General features: G+C 43.6%; 1 protein-coding gene across 2 annotated transcripts in view; it reads left to right on the top strand.

The window, feature by feature from the left end:
* The window catches only part of OSBPL5 (oxysterol binding protein like 5), an 841,363-nt gene that overhangs the window by 572,305 nt on the left and 249,032 nt on the right, over nt 1–20,026 (top strand). For both annotated transcript variants that reach the window (XM_086957869.1, XM_086957868.1), the window contains exon 11: nt 16,930–17,011. In XM_086957869.1, coding sequence (XP_086813995.1) covers nt 16,930–17,011 — 82 coding nt within the window. The remainder of the gene's footprint in view (nt 1–16,929; nt 17,012–20,026) is intronic.

Here is a 20,026-nt window from a genome sequence, read left to right as displayed (position 1 = left end):
GCAGCGTACCTCATGGAACAGTGGGTCAAAAACCATTTTAGCCTCAGGGTTTTCTCATAGTGAATGATAGCATTTTAACTTTGCACATGTGAATATTCCCCTGCAAAATAATACACTTCTGTGGCAATGCTAGTGAGTTAATGACACATTTAATTTAGTTTAATTAGTTTGGTTTACTACTTCTAGGTCTTGTCTAGGCAACATATGTTCTGTCTCTTCAAGACCTTTTGTTTTCTTACATTGGGCTTAGAGCTCTCCCTTTGCTTATCTTTGGCTGGTTTCTTTGTCATTCTTATTTACTTGCTTCTTATTGATCAGCTGACATTGACTTCCTTCCTCTTCTTTTGTTTGTTACTCCCCTGGAGCATTGACACATTTCCTGTGTCGTTCAACTGCAGGTTTTTTTAGGCACTACTTTTTTGTTTGTGCTCAAGCACTCTACCAGAGTTTTTTCATCGTATACTTCTCCATACTCTGTCGGCTGCCCACAAACCTCCCTTCTGCCGTTTCCCTTCTGCTTGCTCCCAGCTCCTACCTCCTTTCCTTCTTCTCTACTTGCCGCTACCCTCGGTTGTCCATCCGCCTACCCCTGCTCTCTCCCTCCTACCCTCCTACCCTCCTTTATCCATCTGTTGCCATCACGCTCTCCCTCTCACTCTGCGTAAGATGCTTCTCCTACTTAGCGGCTAAAACCTGGAATTCTCTACTCACCCACCTCCGCCTCACTCAGAACCACCTCTCTTTCAGAAAGCACCACCCTCCCTCAAGCGCCTTGAGACCCTCTGGGTGAGTAGTGCGCTATACACATTTTTGAACTTGTGTTGGTCTGCTTGCCCCCAGCTGCTCCCTCCAACTCTCTGTTGTCCATGTGTTTGTTCTCAGCCCCTCTCTTCATTCCTCCATTGTCCATCTGCTTCTGCTTGCTCCCAGACCATCACTCCCTCCTCTCTCCATGTTGCCCCCTCACATCGTGTTGCTTCCCTTAGACCTCTATTTAAAAAAAAGCACAAGGACTCGGCTAATGATAGCCACATCACTTCTTTCACCACACCCCCCTTTCTCCATATTGCCCCCTCCATATGCCCTCTCCCCTTCTCGCTAACTATTTAAAACAAGCATTTGCAATGCAATAGGTCTTGCATTCACGCGAGATTGAGCTATTGGCATTGTAAATGACAATGCCTTTTATTTATGTTTTGGTTTTAAAACATAAATGAAAGGCATTGTCATTTACAATACTAATAGCTTAAACTCTCACAAATGCAAGACCTATTGAATTGCAATGAAGGGCCTTCTCGACCGCTTGTTAGATTGTAAATATCAGCGGAAGAGACCGGCCTTCGACATCTTCAAAGTAGTGATAAACAGTGCAGTGAAGAAGATGTGTAAGTGTTGTAAATAACGCAGACACAAAGTATGAAGTGAGAGTTACATATGATCTGAGCTATAAACATTAAAAAAGCTCTCCAACACCTTTCGCTCTGTGATTACACTGTTGTGACTCAGGAGGAAGAGCGGGAGGAAGGAGCTATTTCCTGCCCCTTCATGACTTGAGTGTGTAGTGTGGCATCGCGTAATGTCATTGCTATCCTTGGCCTAATAAACACTCCAGCTGTAGTACGGTCCTGGCTTGCCCTCCTGGTGCCAGGCGGGCTGTGCTTTATGGCAGGCATGGAGGGAGGAGGAATATTCTCGGCTGCAGCTCCGGCGTCGTACGGTGCTCCTGCTATTAATAGTGAGCGAGAGGTTCTGAAGTGGTGGTACTGGTTTTGGTGGTGGTGTTGGTATTGGTGGTGGTATTGGTCAAATTGGTGGTGGTGGTGGTATTGGTATTAGTTGTATTGGTGGTGGTGGTATTGGTGGTGGTATTGGCGGTATTGGTGGTAGTATTGGTGGTGGTGGCATTGGTGGTGGTGGTATTGGTATTAGCGGTGGTATTGGTGGTACTGGTATTGGTGGTGGTTGTATTGGTGGTGATATTGGTATTGGTGGTGGTGGTATTGGTGATATTGTTGTTGGTGGTGGTGGTATTGGTGATATTGGTGGTATTGGTGGTGGTATAGGTGGTGGAGGTATTGGTGGTGGTATTAGTGGTGGTGGTATTGGTGGTACTGGTATTGCTGGTTGTTGTATTGGTGGTGATATTGGTATTGATGGTGGTGGTATTGTTGATATTGGTGGTGGTGGTGGTATTGGTGATATTAGTGGTGGTGGTGGTATTGGTGGTGGTGGTATTGGTGGTATTGGTAATGGTATTGGTATTGGTGGTGATGGTGGTGGTATTGTTGGTGGTATCGGTATTGGTGGTGTTATTGGTATTGGTGGTGGTAGCATCGGTATTTGTGGTGGTATTGATATTTATGGTGGTAGTATCGGTATTTGTGGTGGTATTGGTATTGGTTGTGGTGGTATTGGTGGTGGTATCAGTTGTATTAGTGGTGGTATTGGGGATATTGATGGTAGTGGTATTGGTGGGGGTCTTGGTGGTGGTGGGATTGGTGGTGGTAATATTGATGGTGGTATTGGTTATGGTATTAGTGGTGTTAGTGGTGGTATTGGTGGTCGTAGTGGTGGTTTTGGTGGTGGTATTGGTGGTGGTGGCATTGGTGGTGGTATTGGCGGTATTGGTGGTGGTATTGGTGGTATTCCTATTGGTGGTATTAGTGGTGGTGGTACTGGCAGTGGTGGTATTGGTGGTGGTTGTGGTATTGGTGGTGGTGGTGGTATAGCTATTGGTGGTGGTATTGGTGGTGGTGGAGTTGGTGATGGTATTGGTGTTGGTATTGGTGGTGGTTGTATTGGTGGTGGTGGTATTGGTGGTGGTAGTGGTGGTATTGGTGGTGGTGATGGTATTTAGGTAATCTCAAAAGGGATTTGAAAAAAGAGTTTTCGCCTCTGTCTAATAAATTGAGGTTACAGTAACCTCACAGTCAAGCTCCATATAGCGCTGCCCCACAAGCTTGAGCCTTATACATTTCTACCGCTGGGGGAAACAGGATATGAAGCAGCCTTGTTGACAACTCTTAGTGTGAGTCTGGCTCTAAGATTTAAGGTTAATACACTTTTTCGAATCTGGGCTGGCCATTTATGGGAATAACTCAATCTAACACCCAGGTAATAACATGTGGCTACTCTTTCTATTTTTGCACCCTCCAGAGCCATGCTCTCTCTGATTTTTTTCCTATTACTAAATACCATAAACTTGGTTTAGTTGCAGTTAAGTTCCAGGCCATGGTCCCTACACAATGAATTGAACTTCCCCCAAAGAGTATTTAGTCCATATAGGGTTTTAGAAAGGATGATAGTGTCCACTGCAAAAATCAGACATGACACCTTGGTCCCTGCCACTTTGGGTGAATCGTTTTGACAATTTGCTAGGTAAGGGATGCACACACCGATGAAAAGTAAAAATAGAGTCAGAGCCAGTACACACCCCTGGCAGACCCCACGCTGTATAGGGATGTAAGTGGTTGTTTTACCGCCTGGACCTCATCTAATCTTAGAAAAATTCCTAGCATAAAGTTGTTTTATCAACTGCAATAAACCACTTGAAATCCTTATTTTTCCAAGGACCTCCCACATTATGCTCCTGGGACTAGATCAAATGCCGCCCACAGGTCCACAAAGGCGACAAATGGTAGCGCCCTGATCAAAATCTACTGTTTCCACTTTACTGTCTGAAAGCGGAGAACCTGTTCCACTGTACTTATACCAGCTTCAAACCCAGCCAGAAAAGTGCAACAGAGGATTGTTTGAACATATCCAGTCCCAAAGTTTTACCAATATTTGTTAGCTGTCGTTTTTTTGTACATTGTCTATATGGCTTGTGGGATAGTAGTTCCTAGAGTCTTGCCTGGCTGCCTACTTAAAAATAGGAATATTTTCCACCCCCTCCAAGATGCTGGTATGTGAGGACCTGCTGCAATTACGTTAGACAGAGCGTTTATATGGGGACCCCAATTTAAGTTTGCAGCGTCATTTAACTTTAGGGCTTGTTCCTCCACAACTTGGTATTCCCCTTTTGAATCAACATCTAATCTGTACACAGGGAGGCCCCCGTGAATACCTCACGTTGCCCATTCACTGTCTCTAGTTCCACCCTTGTTTCTTCTTTTGCCTCGCTCCAAACCGTATCTTCCTTGGGGTGCTTCTTTTGATTAATCTAGGGCAAAGCTTAAGTGATACATTAGGTCTGGACTGCAGATTGTATGCTACACTGCATGTTGCAAGCTGAGTGGAAGAATGCAGTTCCTGGAAATACCAGTGTGTGAATCCTGGAGGTCTGGTGGTGCAACCACTTTTGTGAGATGGGACTGTACCAGTTTGCTGAGAAACATGCCAACCTGCGCTAGTGAATTCCTGCAGTGTCTAACATTACTCTATATGGTCTCACCTAGACAATGCATGCACTGTCTCTTCAAGACCATTTGTTTTCAATCAATGGGCTTAAAGATAGCCCAAACCTTACTATTGGTTAGCTTCACTGTCACTTTGATTTGCTTGCTTTTTATATTGATTAGCGGCTGTAGGCTTCCTTCCAGTGTCTGTGTTTGTCCCTCCCCTGGAGCATGGCCACACTACTTTGGCCCTTCCACTGCTCATTTTTGTCAGTGCTTCTATTTTCTGTGTTTAAAGACTCTGAGACTGTGTGTTTTTTCCACCGGCTTCCTCGTGTATTTCTCCCTTTTCCTCTGGTGGTCTTCGTGACTCCAATCTCACCTCCCTCCCTATGTTGATATCAGTGTTGCTTTCCCCACCTGCCCTCCCTCCCTCTGTTGATCTCCCTGCTGCTTTCCTCACCGACCTGTCTGTCCTCACACTGTTGTCCGTGCTGCTCTCAGACCCCTGCCATAACAACAAAAGCAACATGACATGACGACACTGATCGCCTCATGGGGCTTTTTTCCCCCACCTACCCTCTGTATTGCCAGCCCTCCCTTCGTGTGGCCTTCTGCCTCACCCTTCCTCCTGCCAGCCATGGTTCCCAAGTTGCTTCCACCTTTCTGCCCTGCCCTCAGTTATTGCCCAGGTTGTTTGCCCCAAACCCCCTCTCTCCGTCCATTGTTGCCACTGTTGCTTGTCCCTCTCTCCCACTAGCCCATGATCCCTCTTTTATCCGTGCTGTACCCCATCCGGCATAACAAGCATTGACAAAGCTAATATGTCTCAGCAATCCGAGAGCTACAGGCATTACCAAGGCATTTGGTAACAGCGTTGGGGCTGGTTTATTTATATACGAGTTCTCAGTCGAAGAACGGTCAGTAGCTGGTGTTGGCCATTATGTCACCACTGTGCCTCACATAGTGTTCATCAGTGTTATTGAAATAAAGCCAGCACTCCAGTTTTTAGGTCTCGCCTGTTGTCGATGCGCATGCGCATCGAGCAAAGCGAGACTATTGCGAGTTATCCACTCTTTATCCACACTGCAAGGAATCGTGGCGATTCCTTGCAGTGCACGATAAATTTAAGGTCAATGCGCATGCGCATTGAGCTTATGCGCATGCGCATTGACCTTAAAAGTCACGGGCGCGTGCACGTCCGTCTTTGTTTACCCCTCCGCCCCCTCCCGCCGTGTCGCATTTCTCCTCCCCCTCCCCTCTCTTCCTTTCGTCTTCCTGCCGTGTCGCACCTCTCCCCTCTCCGCCCCCTCCCCTGCCCGCCCCCTCCCGCCGTGTCGCATTTCTCCTCCCCCTCCCCTCTCTTCCTTGCGTCTTCCGGTGATTCTGTATGCAAACATAGGCTCAATGAAGAAATACCCCCATGAGCTGGCACGGAAGGTGAGGGCGCCTGTGATCAGACACTGCGGGGTAAAAATCATGGGTTGAAAGTTTCCCGTCTCTTAGTAGGTTAGCTAAACTTTTGTTATCAATGGGCGGCTGTTTTTAAGACTTGCCGTCATCTTACTTACATGCTGGAGGCTGCACTCGCAACCGGGTATTACCTTCTTGTGGCTCTCAGGAACGTATTGTGAGCATTCGTAGCCCGATCAGACACTGCGGGGTAAAAATCATGGGTTGAAAGTTTCCCGTCTCTTAGTAGGTTAGCTAAACTTTTGTTATCAATGGGCGGCTGTTTTTAAGACTTGCCGTCATCTTACTTACATGCTGGAGGCTGCACTCGCAACCGGGTATTACCTTCTTGTGGCTCTCAGGAACGTATTGTGAGCATTCGTAGCCCGTCTTTTAACTTGCTTGCTAATCCGAAAAATGCGCTAAACACTGGGAAAGCGCCGGAGACTAGAACGAGAACTTTCCAAAATGACTTACATGTGCCTGTCTATAATCTCAAAAGACAGCACTTCCTGGTTAATATGTGATCAGCATTTTTTCTAATGACAGTATGGTAGCTTCTATGGTCCATTTCTTGTGAAAAAATGCTGTATCATGAAAATGAGCCAATGTTAAAAAAGGTTGTTGGGAAAGGCTTACAAAAAAGTGAAAAATTGTTTTTCTTGAAAACAACGGCGTATTTAGAAAAATGTGTTTAAAAATGGTTTATTTAAAAAAAAATCAAATGGTGTAGTAAAACGGTTTTTTTTTTTAGACAGGGGATCAGTCTCAACTTGATCGGGATGTGGTTCTAAACTTTAAGTTCACTAGGTTACCGCCCCCTCCCCTGCCCGCCCCCTCCCGCCGTGTCGCATTTCTCCTCCCCCTCCCCTCTCTTCCTTGTTGATGTATATCTTTCTTTGATATGGGACTAGTGAGACATCTAAAGTTCTCTCTAGGCCAGGCCTTAAAATAGATCACAGTGCAACATTAAATACACAGCATTCTTTAGAAAGAAAATTTTACTTACGGAACAGCTCTATTCAAAGAACTAGTCATCAAACATTAATGTTTTTTTATATTATTATTAAATTGAAACAAATAAGCAGCATCTTATTAAGACTGTCGTTTCAACCTCTGAGTTAAGGCAAGCACTATCTAGTCCAGTCCACTGGGAAGCGCAGTTCAGTTTGCAGAGACCATTGGGCTTTCATAGCGACCTACGGTTGGGAGTGTTTGTGCCCTGGAGCGGTAAGGAATTCAACACGAGCACAAAGAGTGCACTCCGCCCTATTGCAGCCTCCCTCCTCATATCGCTCCTTTATCTGTTCTCTTTATGCTAATCCTCTTTTCTCTTTTCTCTTCCCATTTCTTTTTTTCTTTCCTTCTTTCCTTGAAACTTCCCTTTCCCTTGGCATCCTCACTCTTGCTCTCCACACATTCTCCTCAACTCTTGCCTTTACTTGCACGCTTGCAACCACCGCTCTTCTAAATTGTTCACCCCCACCCCATGGCTCCACCCAGTGCGTGCCCTGGCTGCCATATTGCCAGCTGTCTCCGACTGTCCACCTATGCCTGACCCCTGATTGGTGGGCTGCTCCCTGGTGCTTGGAAACACTCTGGCTCCCCTCTTCTTCCCTCCTCCTGTTGCTTGTCCACCCCGGTGTTCGTCGTCTCCATGCCTTCCATCCATCCCTCAGTGTGGCTCAAATGTCTACTCCGGGGCTTAACCCCCTTCCTCAACCTCCAATCCTGGCTGGCTTCCCACTGGACCCCCCCCTCCCCCATGTTGCTCGGCTACCCCCAGGGCCCCCTGCATGTTGGACTCCACACTCTAGGTGCCCCCCCTACCCCTTTAATTTAGGCCCCCCTGGCTTATTTGCTTCCATTATTCCACTCAATCCAAGCACCTCATGAGTACACTGTGCCACACTCCTTGAAGATATGTTCCCAATTCTTGCCTAGGACACAATGTACTTTAATAGAGAGTTATCCAAAACTTATTTCTAGAAAATAATCATAATTTATTTCAGAATTGTACCTCATGTACACCAGGCCCTTAGGGCACTGTAGTGGTGAACAGGGGATGTGCGGTATTAAACTAAATGTCATCATTGCCAATGGGCCATAGAGCTGTGACAAGCGGCAGGTAAAGGAGGGCCACACACAATGCGAGTCTACCCTGAATGGCAGCTATGGGAGTGAATCCATTCCCGCTGAAAATTCTGAAATGTACAAATAATTAAAGATATACGATGCAAGCAGGAACCTAATGAGCTGCAATTAGCAGCTTGACCTTAAATTCTCTTAGCTGAGAGTTAAAACCCTTTTCTGAAACTAAGCATTTAGCTGTTAAAGCGGCCCTATGAATTGACTGTAATCACTCTCTGTGCTCTGACCCAGAAGTAAAAAAAATCCCGATTCTGAAGGAACTTTCCTTTCATACCACATTGGAGTTATGATCACGTTTCTTCCCATTTTAAAGCGATAGTCCTACACATGTGGATAACATAAAGCTTTCACGTTTTCACGTTCAAGGATTGAGGTCCTGGCCTTGTTAAAAAAAAAATGGTCTCTTGGGTAGTGGTCCGCTTTCTGTCGTTTTTATTTTCAAAGAAATATGATTTCCCACCCACTGATTTTTATCCAGGTAGGATCCATAAAGAGCTGCCCGCTGGTATTTAACAACGCCCTTATCGATCCCATTGTATAGGATCCATTCTTTCTGTTCTAAAGCAAGCGGCAATCTCTCTGCTTGGGATACCATACTTCTCTGTATAGGACTCTGTCTGAGCCTCAAAAGTAACAAGTGTGTCATTTACAGCAACAATGCGGTCATATCTCAGCTATCACAGTGCATTTCATTTGGTACTACCAAACTCTTTCTTCCAACATCTTCAGATAGCATACCATGTTGTTGGAACCCTCACATTAACTAGGTCTGCCCATTGCTAGGTATTGTATTCGAGCTTCCGGTTTTTCTTTGGTGCAATAATGGGAATGCACCCCCTCCTCTGACCCACATTTGCCTGCCATTCCACCAGCGCAGCGGGTGTAAGCTTGTGGTTCCTAGATCCTGCTGTACAGTTGATCATTTTTTCTCCTTTCCGTCATCTTTGTAGAGCTGGCTTCCTCTTAATGAATCTCATCTAAGACCACATGATCTTTAAAACATTAAGTGTTTTATTTCTCCTTTTTTAGGTGTAATTTACCTGTGTCACCAGCATTTTTATTCTATATTTGTCTGTTTTGTTATGGACCAAGATATCTCTGGCTGCATCATTTCATTTATTAGTCAGAAACTCCCACCCACCCACCCACTCACTCTCACCCACCCACCCACTCCACCCACCCACTCTCACCCACCCACTCTCACCCACCCACTCTCACCCACTCACTCTCACCCACTCACTCTCACCCACTCACTCTCACCCACTCACTCTCACCCACTCACTTCACCCACTCACTCTCACCCACTCACTCTCACCCCCTCACTCTCACCCCCTCACTCTCACCCCCTCACTCTCACCCACCCCCTCACTCTCACCCACCCCCTCACTCTCACCCACCCCCTCACTCTCACCCACCCCCTCACTCTCACCCACCCACCCACTCACTCTCACCCACCCACCCACTCACTCTCACCCACCCACTCTCACCCACCCACTCTCACCCACCCACCCACTCTCACCCACCCACTCACTCTCACGCACTCACTCTCACCCACGCACTCACTCTCACCCACGCACTCACTCTCACCCACCCACTCACTCTCACCCACTCGCTCACTCTCACCGACCCACTCACTCTCACCCACCCGCTCACTCTCACTCACCCTCACCCTCACTCACCCTCACCCTCACTCACCCTCACCCTCACTCACCCTCACCCACCCTCAACCCCTCACCCTCACTCACCCTCACTCACCCTCACTCACCCTCAACCCCTCACCCTCACTCACCCTCAACCCCTCACCCTCACTCACCCTCAACCCCTCACCCTCACTCACCCTCACTCACCCTCAACCCCTCACCCTCACTCACCCTCAACCCCTCACCCTCAACCCCTCACTCACCCTCACCCTCAACCCCTCAGCCTCACCCTCACTCACCCTCAACCCCTCACCCTCACTCACCCTCAACCTCATGCTAAAGATTTACAAAAAAAACCCATAAACAATTCTAAAAGCACTAACTCTAATGCTGCGAGACCTATTGCATTTCTAATGCTTGTTTTCACAATCCTGCCTAGTGGTCTTTCTTCCTTGTGCATGATCCTGATAATTTTAATGTAGACATGGAGCAATTCAATTTTTTATTGTAGGAATCATACTAGTGCACCCGCTGCAGGAACATCCCTAGAACTGAAAGACTTTGTTGTAAAGCATGCATAGCAAATGCCACACAAGTCGTACATTAGTGACTGTGCGCTAATCCTGCATGCATCCTGCCATCCGATATCCGTTAGCTTTCTCTTTGTTAACAATTTTGCATACTTCAGAAGGCATTGCAGAGAGATCAGTCCACACTTTCCTGAATGTCAGTCATTTTGATGCACAGCTTTCTGTATGTTGCGCGCTTCCTTCACAGATGCCATTTCTGCGAAGTAAATTAAGGTGTGTGTGGGGAGCATGTCAGCCGTCGAGATTTGGGCACCACTTTCATTAAACTATTTGTTAAATAATGTATTCCGATTGACTGGCTTTTCCATTGCCTATTATGTGTTCTAGCAAATGAAAGTTGGGAAACCTTTGTCACTAGCGCTATTGCACAAAGCAAGAAGCGATGAGGGTGGGGGTGGGGGTGGGGGTGACGGGTCAAGCTGTTAATTGGGATGGGATTGGTCGACGTACAAGCAACACCGGAATCCACAGCATTGTGATGAGAATCACTCGGAGTAAATGTAAACATGAGTGCTTGTGAAAAGTGCTGTTAACCGAAGAGTAAAGTAGTCCTGAAAACATTTCCTAAAATGGCCGCTGTGTATGTCTATTAGTAATTATTCACTGCTCTCAGGGAGACCTAAACACAGGAAGACAAATGGGGATAAAGAATAGAAGACCAACGATAGAGCCAGGAAATGGAAAGGTTCTGGATGGGCGAAAGCCCACAAACTCTATACAACATGTCTTTTAAGCGACAGCACATGCACTGTCCAGAGCCGAGACCTAAAAATTAAAAGGGGTATGACTCGGTACATTGCTGGATGTATCATAACAGTCTTTTTCCCACTTGAACCCTGTTTTGTCTCCCACCCACCCGTACCTCCACCAGCAATAAAGCAATGTGAAATGAGGCGTCCTGCGCTGGTGGTATCATAGCACAGTTATGCTGCAGTACAACTTAGCTAAAACGTTGCCAAAACCAATACCTCGCATAGGCGAACCTACTGACTTTGCCTTGGCCAATGTATTTGTATTTTGGTTTGAGGCCCAGCAACGCCTAACACACATGTATGCTCGCTTCAGATCACATTCCTTTATCACCTAGATAGCAAGCGGCAGCTGTGTCTTCACAGAGATGGTATTGGTGCAAACACTTTTAAGCAAGTAGACGAAATAGATCGGCGCTTATTCTCTTGCCCTGGAAATACTAGCTGTTATCATTACATGTTCAAGCTGTCTCTTCACATAGATGGTAAAGTTATGACCATTCTTTAGCAATCACCAGCTACAGTGAAGTGGGTAGTCTTCTGCCATGGAGGTGTTGACTTGTTGTTGCGTGTTTGAATCCTAGGAGAAGAGTTTCATATTACTGAGCTGTTGTTTTTTAATACTTTAAAAAAAAATTCATTTTGAAATCATTTCGTTTCTTGGGGTTATTGTGCTCTGCTTTTGGAGGTGGCTAGTAAACAAAATAAAAAAACACAACTTGAAACACCCCAAACTGTAGAGCCCACTCCCCCCTTATTCTGTCGGGGAACAGAAACTCACTGTTTTTCCCTGTGTTGATAGATCTGTGGTTGCTGCAGAAGCTTACAGCTCCCATTTCATAGAGGCAACAAGAGGTCTATGTGCATGTATGAATAACTCTGAAATGTAAATGCTGGTGCCTAGGTCATGAGATGCTGACGTGTGACGTGTATATATAAATAATATATATATCTATATGGGTTCAGATCTAGCATGAGATGTAGGACCCTATCATGAATACTTGTTCTCACGCAAGACACAGCTGTCCCTCTGTTTTTTTTATGCCATAGCACTTTATAAAGTGAAATAATGCCTCCGAATTAGGGGCCAGATGTAGGAGACCAAATACCGGTCAGTAACGACCGATTTCGGCCGTTACCGACCGGTATTTGGGTTTTGAAATGTAGGGGGCCTTTATTTTACAGAATCAGTAAATTTACCGATTCGATGAAATACAGAATCGGTAAATTTACAGATTCTGTAAATCCAGATGTAGGTGGCACAGTAAACAGTGCCACAGGCCCTTAGGAATTCGTTATTTACCACCCAATACTATTGGGTGGTAAATAACGAATTCCTGTGTACATGCACATCTCTGCATGAACACCTGTGCCATGTGACACGCATACATGCCATACATGCGTAGCTGCAAAATCGGCCGTGTAACAAAATCGGCCGAAAACCGGCCCAGGCAAAGAGCTTGACGGCAGTCACAACCCCCCCACCACAATCTCCCCTCACCCCCCCCGGGATTTGGCGACCGGCCGAGCTCTTTGCCTGGGCCGGTTTTGGTTCCCAGTCCGGCCCTGACCCCAAGGGTTCCAAATACATATTGACATGTGAAGGTACTACTTCTGGGCCCTAGGGTGCACCACAAGAAACGGGTGTTGGAAGCATAAATAAAAGAAGAAGATTACTGGATTGTGCAGGAGTTATTACTACTTGCTTCCTAACAGCATTTGCGTTTATTGTTTGCTTATATGTGGTGCACCCCTGGTCTTTATGTTTTGTATATTCTCAATCTGAGTGAGGTTTGCACTGCAAAAGTGCTTGAACATCTGCTTCATCTTCTGGGTGCAAGGAAAGCTTGCATTGCTTATGCTTGTGTGGCAGAACCTTGCAACATTGATCTATTTTACAAAATCACAGCAAAAAAAATAAGCTTACCAATCACACAAGTGCAAGTAGTAAAAGAACCACCTACAAAAAGAGGCAGCAGGGAAACTATGTTTAGGTGTCCTGAGCTGCGCAGATCATTACTGACTGGACAGCTGTTATTAAACACAAATACTGGAGTTAGTACTCAAGATCTGCAGCTCACACCAAATTTTAACAAGCACCGGCAATGACAACAGGCATTTCCTTGGTCACAGAGAGTTTGACTTTGCCAGTACCCATTCCTTTTCATGTATTTCCTTTGCCATAAGGCATAACAGAAATCAATATAAAATGGCTACCCATGTGCCTACACTCATTTGGATGCATGTGCATACCATGGCAGCCATCTTATAATGCTTTTTGTTTTTCATGATTAGTTTACCGTTCTAAGATAGCTAACATATGGTTTTCTTGGAATGCTAAATTAACGATAAACCATAGCAAATGAAACAAGTATTGGTAATGCAAGACCTGTTAACTTTTCCAATGCTTGTTTTTAGGGGGGGGGGGGGGGGGGGGGGATGGCAAAGTGTCTCACGCGCCTTCCTCGGCACAAAGCCCCATTTGAACCCTAATATTAATATATATATATATATATTTATATTTATATATATATATATATAATGGATTGTTTGGATTATCTCACTGCTGGAGACGTTAATCCCAATAAAAGCACATAAACTTTCCCATCCCAGAGCTTGTGCTAAATGATTTTCACCAGAGATAACGGAGCAAAGGAAAGAGTGCAAAAGAGATAAAAGAAAATGGAGACATCAGTATGATGAGGGAATTAAGGAAATGTACAAGAAAGCCTTAAAACGTATCAGTACAAGATCCGTAGAGCCAGGTTAAAAGATTTTGCTGACAGGATCAATCAGTCTTTACAGCCTTCCAAAGAAATCTATGCTTGTGTGAATTTCTTCTTAAAACCTAATAATGGAGGGGTGCTCCCCCCTTCCAAGGAACATTGTGAGCAGCTGGCCAACTATTTCCTTGGATAGGTCAGACTTATTTATGACTGGCTGTCAGAGATTTCAGACCCCTTCATTAAAGCCAATGAAAGTGCTACAGCCATGATGTCTGTGGCAGAACTCGCAACATTCCCACAATTTAGTCACAACGACATCCTGACTTTAGCGAACACAAGTCCGGCTTTCCTGTAGACCCAGCTGCTATTGATATCCTGTTGAAAAGGAGATAGGTTATTTTATCAGCTCTAATGGTCATCTATCCTTGAAAAGTTGATGTGTAACTGATACATGAAAACATGTGATTATTCACCTGTTGTTGAAAAAAAAACCTTCTTTAGGCCCTAACCGGGGGGAAACTATAAACTCATATTGCCACTTCTGGGGGTAATTACAATTTTGGAAAACTGATAAATGGCTATCTTACTGATTTTTGGATACCAACAATTTACTGCACCAGACACAAACTGGTTTTCAATCTGTTTGCAGCACAGAGATGGCTCTCTTGTTGGCCACAGAGGACCTTAAAAAGACACTGGATCGAGGTGGGTCAGCTGCGCTCAATCTTCTCGATTTGAGCATAGCCTTTGACACAGCCTCCCACCCAATTTTACTACACAGATTAGAAGAGACTGGCATTACTGGCAAGGTGCTAAAATGGTTTACTTTATTTCCAGCTAATAGGAGATTTCAAGTGAGTAAAGGACCTTTCTTTTCGGAGACACATCAGCTTAACTGTGGAGTGCCGCACGGCTCTTCTTTGAGCCCTATGCTCTTTAATCTAAGCAGCCCTTCATATGTCACCAAAAAGCTGCAAGTCATGTGAAATGTTGCAGTTTGAGTACTGTTGGGTTTACCTAAAAAATAATCAGCACGCTCAGCCCCGTGAAACTCCATTACCTACCCAGGAACAAAAGTATAGAATTCAAAGCTTTATGCACCGCTCACAAGATAAAACACACGCTTGGCCCAAATATTCTTTGGTGTCTCATTCCCCTGTATAGCGCCCCTAGAGAGTAGAGATTGAAAGACCTAAAATTAAGAGAGCAAGAGGTGGAGGGCGCTCATTTACTTTGTGGTGTCCAAACTTTGGAATTCCCTTCTGATTCCTCTTAGAATAACTGTTTGACTCTATTCAGGTTCTGGGCCTATCTGAACTCTGGGCCGCTCCAACGGATCATCTTTCTTTAAAAAAAGCAGTGAGAAAAACAACATCTATTCTATATCTCCTAGATGACAAAGCAACTCTTACTAAAAAACTAAAAAAGCCCACGCCTGGATGATGCTTACTGACTATGTAAGGCTAAAATCCCTAGCCTACTTGAGTGCTGGAATCAAGATAAGCATGAAGGAAAACTTTCTAAGGTTGCGCCTAAGGGTAATTGCGATCAAACCCTACCTTCCAACATGGGAAAGTAAGGAAGGCACTCCGACTTGTCGTGTATGTGGAAGTGGGAAGGAAGACATCACTCACGTTACCTGCAAATGCCCCAATTCAAAAGACATAAGATACACTTTGTAATGTCCTTTTTTTAGGTATCATGGCATCCGGTCCTGTAGGCAGGCAGTCAAGCTTTGCTTCAGTCCCAGTAACGTCCAGCTTAACTGTCGGCTAACAACATTTTTTGAGATGGTAACCAAGAACCTTAAAACCTTGTCATTGTCCGAAACCCGCTAAAATGCTTTTTAAGTGCAACAATAAATCACTATCTTGTTTTAGTTGTACTTGCACTTTAATTACCAAGACTCTAATCTGGACAATGGACCTGGTTAAGCTGTGCCATCCGACTGGAGAAGTTGTGGTAGTCATTGTAAGATAACATTACATTAGTCATAACAGTCTATGATAATCTCTTTAAAAACAGCTAATTGTACACGCAGCTGATGTCCTTTTTTACATTATGTGTTTTAATTGCTTTTAATTGTATTTATCTGTGTATAAAGGGAATCTTTTTGTAATGCATTTGCAAAGATTTTAATTAATGAAGCAAAATAAAATATCTTATCTTATAATGCTGGGTGTGCAAGCCAGCGGACAACAACACTAAACGCCCCATCTTCAATGATTCTTAGAATAACTGGAAACCTGCTAATATTCAGGGAGCAATTAAAACGTATCTTTTCACTTAAAACAATATCTTATCTCAATAGCTCTGTGAGCGCTGGGAAGCCCGATTTTGGGTAGCCATGCCATCTTTAAAAATGCATAAATAATAATAAAAATAATATATATATATATATATATATATCATTATTATTAATAATGAAGGTTTATATATATGTGTGTGTGTGTGTGTGTATAAATATATATGTAGGCTTACAATACAGAGGAGTTGTAAATGATACAGACATGACTGCTTTGCGTCAGTTGCTCCTGGTCACAACCCCACTACATGGGGCATCAGATGATGGCAGTAGTCAGGAAGGGCACACCTGCAGAATTGGGCACAGACATGTCAACCTGTGTATAATAAACAGCATCATAAAGAGGACTCAGTCTTTAACCTCCAGTTAGTATAAATATATACATTTTTAATATCAATATTCTGGTGCCATGTTTCTTTTGAAAATGCATCCTTTTCAGCGTCTCAGTGTAAACGCAATGATTCAAATAATGAATATTAAAATATAAATTCATTACTGTGAATGAGTTGTCAAATAACATTGTGTGTTGTTTCTTATTGACAACTTCAAAAATGATAACGTCGAGGTTAATACACTGGAAAAGGTGTCAGCCTGAGTGGAGAGGTGATGCACACCTGTTGAAGCCGCAGGTTAGGCTCAGGTAACTGAAGAGTGTTTTGTTGTGTTAGTTTATGTAAGAGGACATGTGCCTCTTGAGGTTCTGTGCTCTCCAGCTCACCACAGCACAGGGCACGCGCTCCCTCAGGGCACGCTGGCGCGTGAATTCCGCTGGGGAGACTGTCTTCAGCTTGTTTCTGACCTGAACTCCTACGGGGACAATAATGATACAGGAAGATTATTATGGTTCAACCACCGGCTCCCCTTGACGTTTAGTTTCTTGGTACGAAAACGAGCTCTCTGCTTTCTACTATTGAATTTTGTCTATTTCAGTGTTTCGAGGCACAGTTGATTAACTCTCCCGCCCTCTGTCTTCCTGCAGAGCAGCCTTTGAGAATGATGCCTACTGCCGAATGAAGCAAGTTTTGAGATGGTACCTATCTGGCTTTTATAAGAAACCAAAGGTAAGGGGCAGGAACAATTGTGTTGTGAAGCACTGAATATATATATATATATATATATATATACTTCTTGTCTCTATTGAAATGGAAAAGAAATACACTTTTGAAAACACCTGTCGAAATACAGGGCCCCTCGGTGTCTTTGGTTTACAATTTCATAACCCTTTTCTTTTCAGTAGGGATCTCATCCAGCTGTCACCGCTGTAAGATGAAAGCACAATTATCTCATTAAGTAACTTTAATTAAGACACTCTTGAAAATACTATTTTCAGATTTCAGGTCCCACGATGTGCCTCATCTCGTGAGTTCTTTCCCTCTGAAAGTAATTGTTCCGTGCATCTGTTAGGCAGTAAACAGTTTTTTATAATGCCATTTTTGTTGTACTGCGGAAATAAACTTGAAAGTGACCTTTGCATTGCAGTAATAAACATTTGAATGTGCTGTTAGTACAGTTGCTCTAAAGAGGATGTGTTATTGGCCGCGTTTATTTCACTGCCATTGCATTAATAGATGTGTGTGTGTGTGTGTGTGATAGAGAAATGCGTTGTACTGCACCGGATTAACTTGGTGTAAACTGCTGCCTCGAACGCAGGCTCTTTATTTAATTATTCGGATACATATTAAGGTGTATCACAGCCCTCCACTGACTTCGACATATGCGAGATTTGTCTGCGCATCCAGAGTATATATATATATATATATATATATATATATATATATATATATATCCAAGAAAACGCTGTCTCTCTTTCCTCACAAGACAACAAGTCGAGGCCCAGTTTGCTTTTTAAGTGAATTTATTTAGGCAACAACACCCAACGCGTTTCGCAGCCTTCGCCAGTTGCCTAAATAAATTCACTTAAAAAGCAAACTGGGCCTCGACTTGTTGTCTTGTGAGGAAAGAGAGACAGCGTTTTCTTGGATTTACGGGGGTGAGACGAAACCCCGTCGAGGCCCGCCATGGAAAAGAGGCGCAGGCAGATTTTCGTCAAAGCTTTGGTATATATATATATATATATATATATTGACAACGCAAAGATCCCCCAGTCCTCGGGATTTTCAACCAAATAAGAGCACTCAAAGCCAATACAGCGTGGGTTCGCCAGGTATTTTATTACAGAACCTTTCTGCAGGTAAAGTCAGCTTACAAACGCGTTTCGGCGTTGCCGCCTTCGTCAGTGTAAACTGGTGTTTGTTTTTACCATTATTTAAATAAAACCATGGTGACCATATGTCACCTGTTTCCAACAAAATATACAAAAACATAAAAGAAGGCACATAGCTAGTAATTTCATCATTACTCCTGCGGCGGCCATCTTATAATGGCTAAAACGAAAATGCTAATCATCATTCGCAATACATTAGATACCATTATGTAGTTCAAAATATGGGTTAAGTGTGTATCACATTGAAATTATTTCTCAAAATTAAATCTTTAAGGGTTCGCGGTACCTTATGCTGCATATTTACATTTAGTGGCGCCTATACGGGTAGTGCCTTTAAATCGTGAGGCTCATTGCGGTTCACTCATGAGCCCTCACGAGAGGTTCACAGTTTTCATGGCACATTATAGAACAATCCACATTTTTGAAATGAAATACAATCAAGCCCTGAATGGCCATATCATTATTCATATTATACATTCGAACAAACACCTTTTTGGAATTGTCCTTGTGATTTACCATAAACAAAAATGATTTTTTGAAATATTGGGTAGTGGGGCAGGCATCACTGATTTTTAAAGAACTATATGTTAGTCTATTTTTCCAGGTTTCTAAGAAAAAAAAAAAAATATATATATATATATATATATATATATATATATATATATATATATATATATATATATATATATATATATATATATATATATATATATATATATATATACACACCCACACACACCCCTAAATATGTCAGAAGAACACAAAATTCAGTAACATTTCCTAATGAGCACATGACCTACTCAGAGTTCATGAAATTGGTCAGTCCAATCAATTGTGATCGCTGGCTGTACCTGTGCTACGTAAACATAGAAAAGCATGTTTATGGATTGGGAATTTGGTCGGGTTTATGAACATGCCGCCCGATTCATCAAACAAAATTGCGCTTGCAAAGGGCCAGATTCTGAGAATCTGGCCCTTTGCGGGTGCGATTTTTGCATTTGGGATTCAGCATCCCAAATGTAAAAATCGCTAATTGCGATCTCGCAATTTTGCGAGGAATTACATTTAAGGAATCTCTATTTGAGATTCCTTAAATGCAATTCATCATCCAATTTTATTTTGCGAATTCGCAATTTCTGGTTGCAATTTACCGCGAGGTCAGACCTCGTGGTAAATTGCAAAAACTCAGAAAAATGCATTTAAATGCATTTTTCTGAGTTGCATGTTACACACACACATGTCCTTTTGACATGTGTGTGTGCAACACCTGTGTAACATTTCATTTGAGGGGTGCTACAGGGTGTCCTTTGGACACCCCTGGCACCCTTCAAATCGCTATCTTATTTGCGATTAGCAAATTGCTAATCGCAAATAAGGAATACTCCCCATTCATTCCTATGGGCCTTTTAGCCCATAGGAATGAATGGCGAGTTATTCCTTATTCGCGATTAGCAATTTGCTAATCGCAAATAAGGAATATGTAGGAATCGCATTTCTTTATGCAATTCCTACATGAATCCCGTTTTGCGAGTCCTTAATAGCGATTCGCTATGAATCGCTATTAGGGGCTCGCAAAACGGGATAATGATGAATCAGGCTGATGGATTCCATAGGTTTGATTGTGACGTGTGATTTAAAAAGCAAGGATTTGCTGCGTTGCACGCGTCAGCCATCCTCTGCGATGCTTTAAGGGAAAAACACTAACAATACAGCCTTGCCTTGAAGGGCCTGCACTCCAACACAAGGTTATTAAATAAGCATTTGCCAACCCCCAGGTCTAGCTTTAGTGTGCTAATATATGCAAATAACATAAATGCATGTTCATCTTTGCATGTGATAGCACATTATAGCA

This window comes from Lissotriton vulgaris, chromosome 2_1 (genome assembly GCF_964263255.1).
Source record: "Lissotriton vulgaris chromosome 2_1, aLisVul1.2, whole genome shotgun sequence".
NCBI lineage: Eukaryota > Metazoa > Chordata > Amphibia > Caudata > Salamandridae > Lissotriton > Lissotriton vulgaris.
This window is presented reverse-complemented; position numbering and strand designations above follow the sequence as displayed.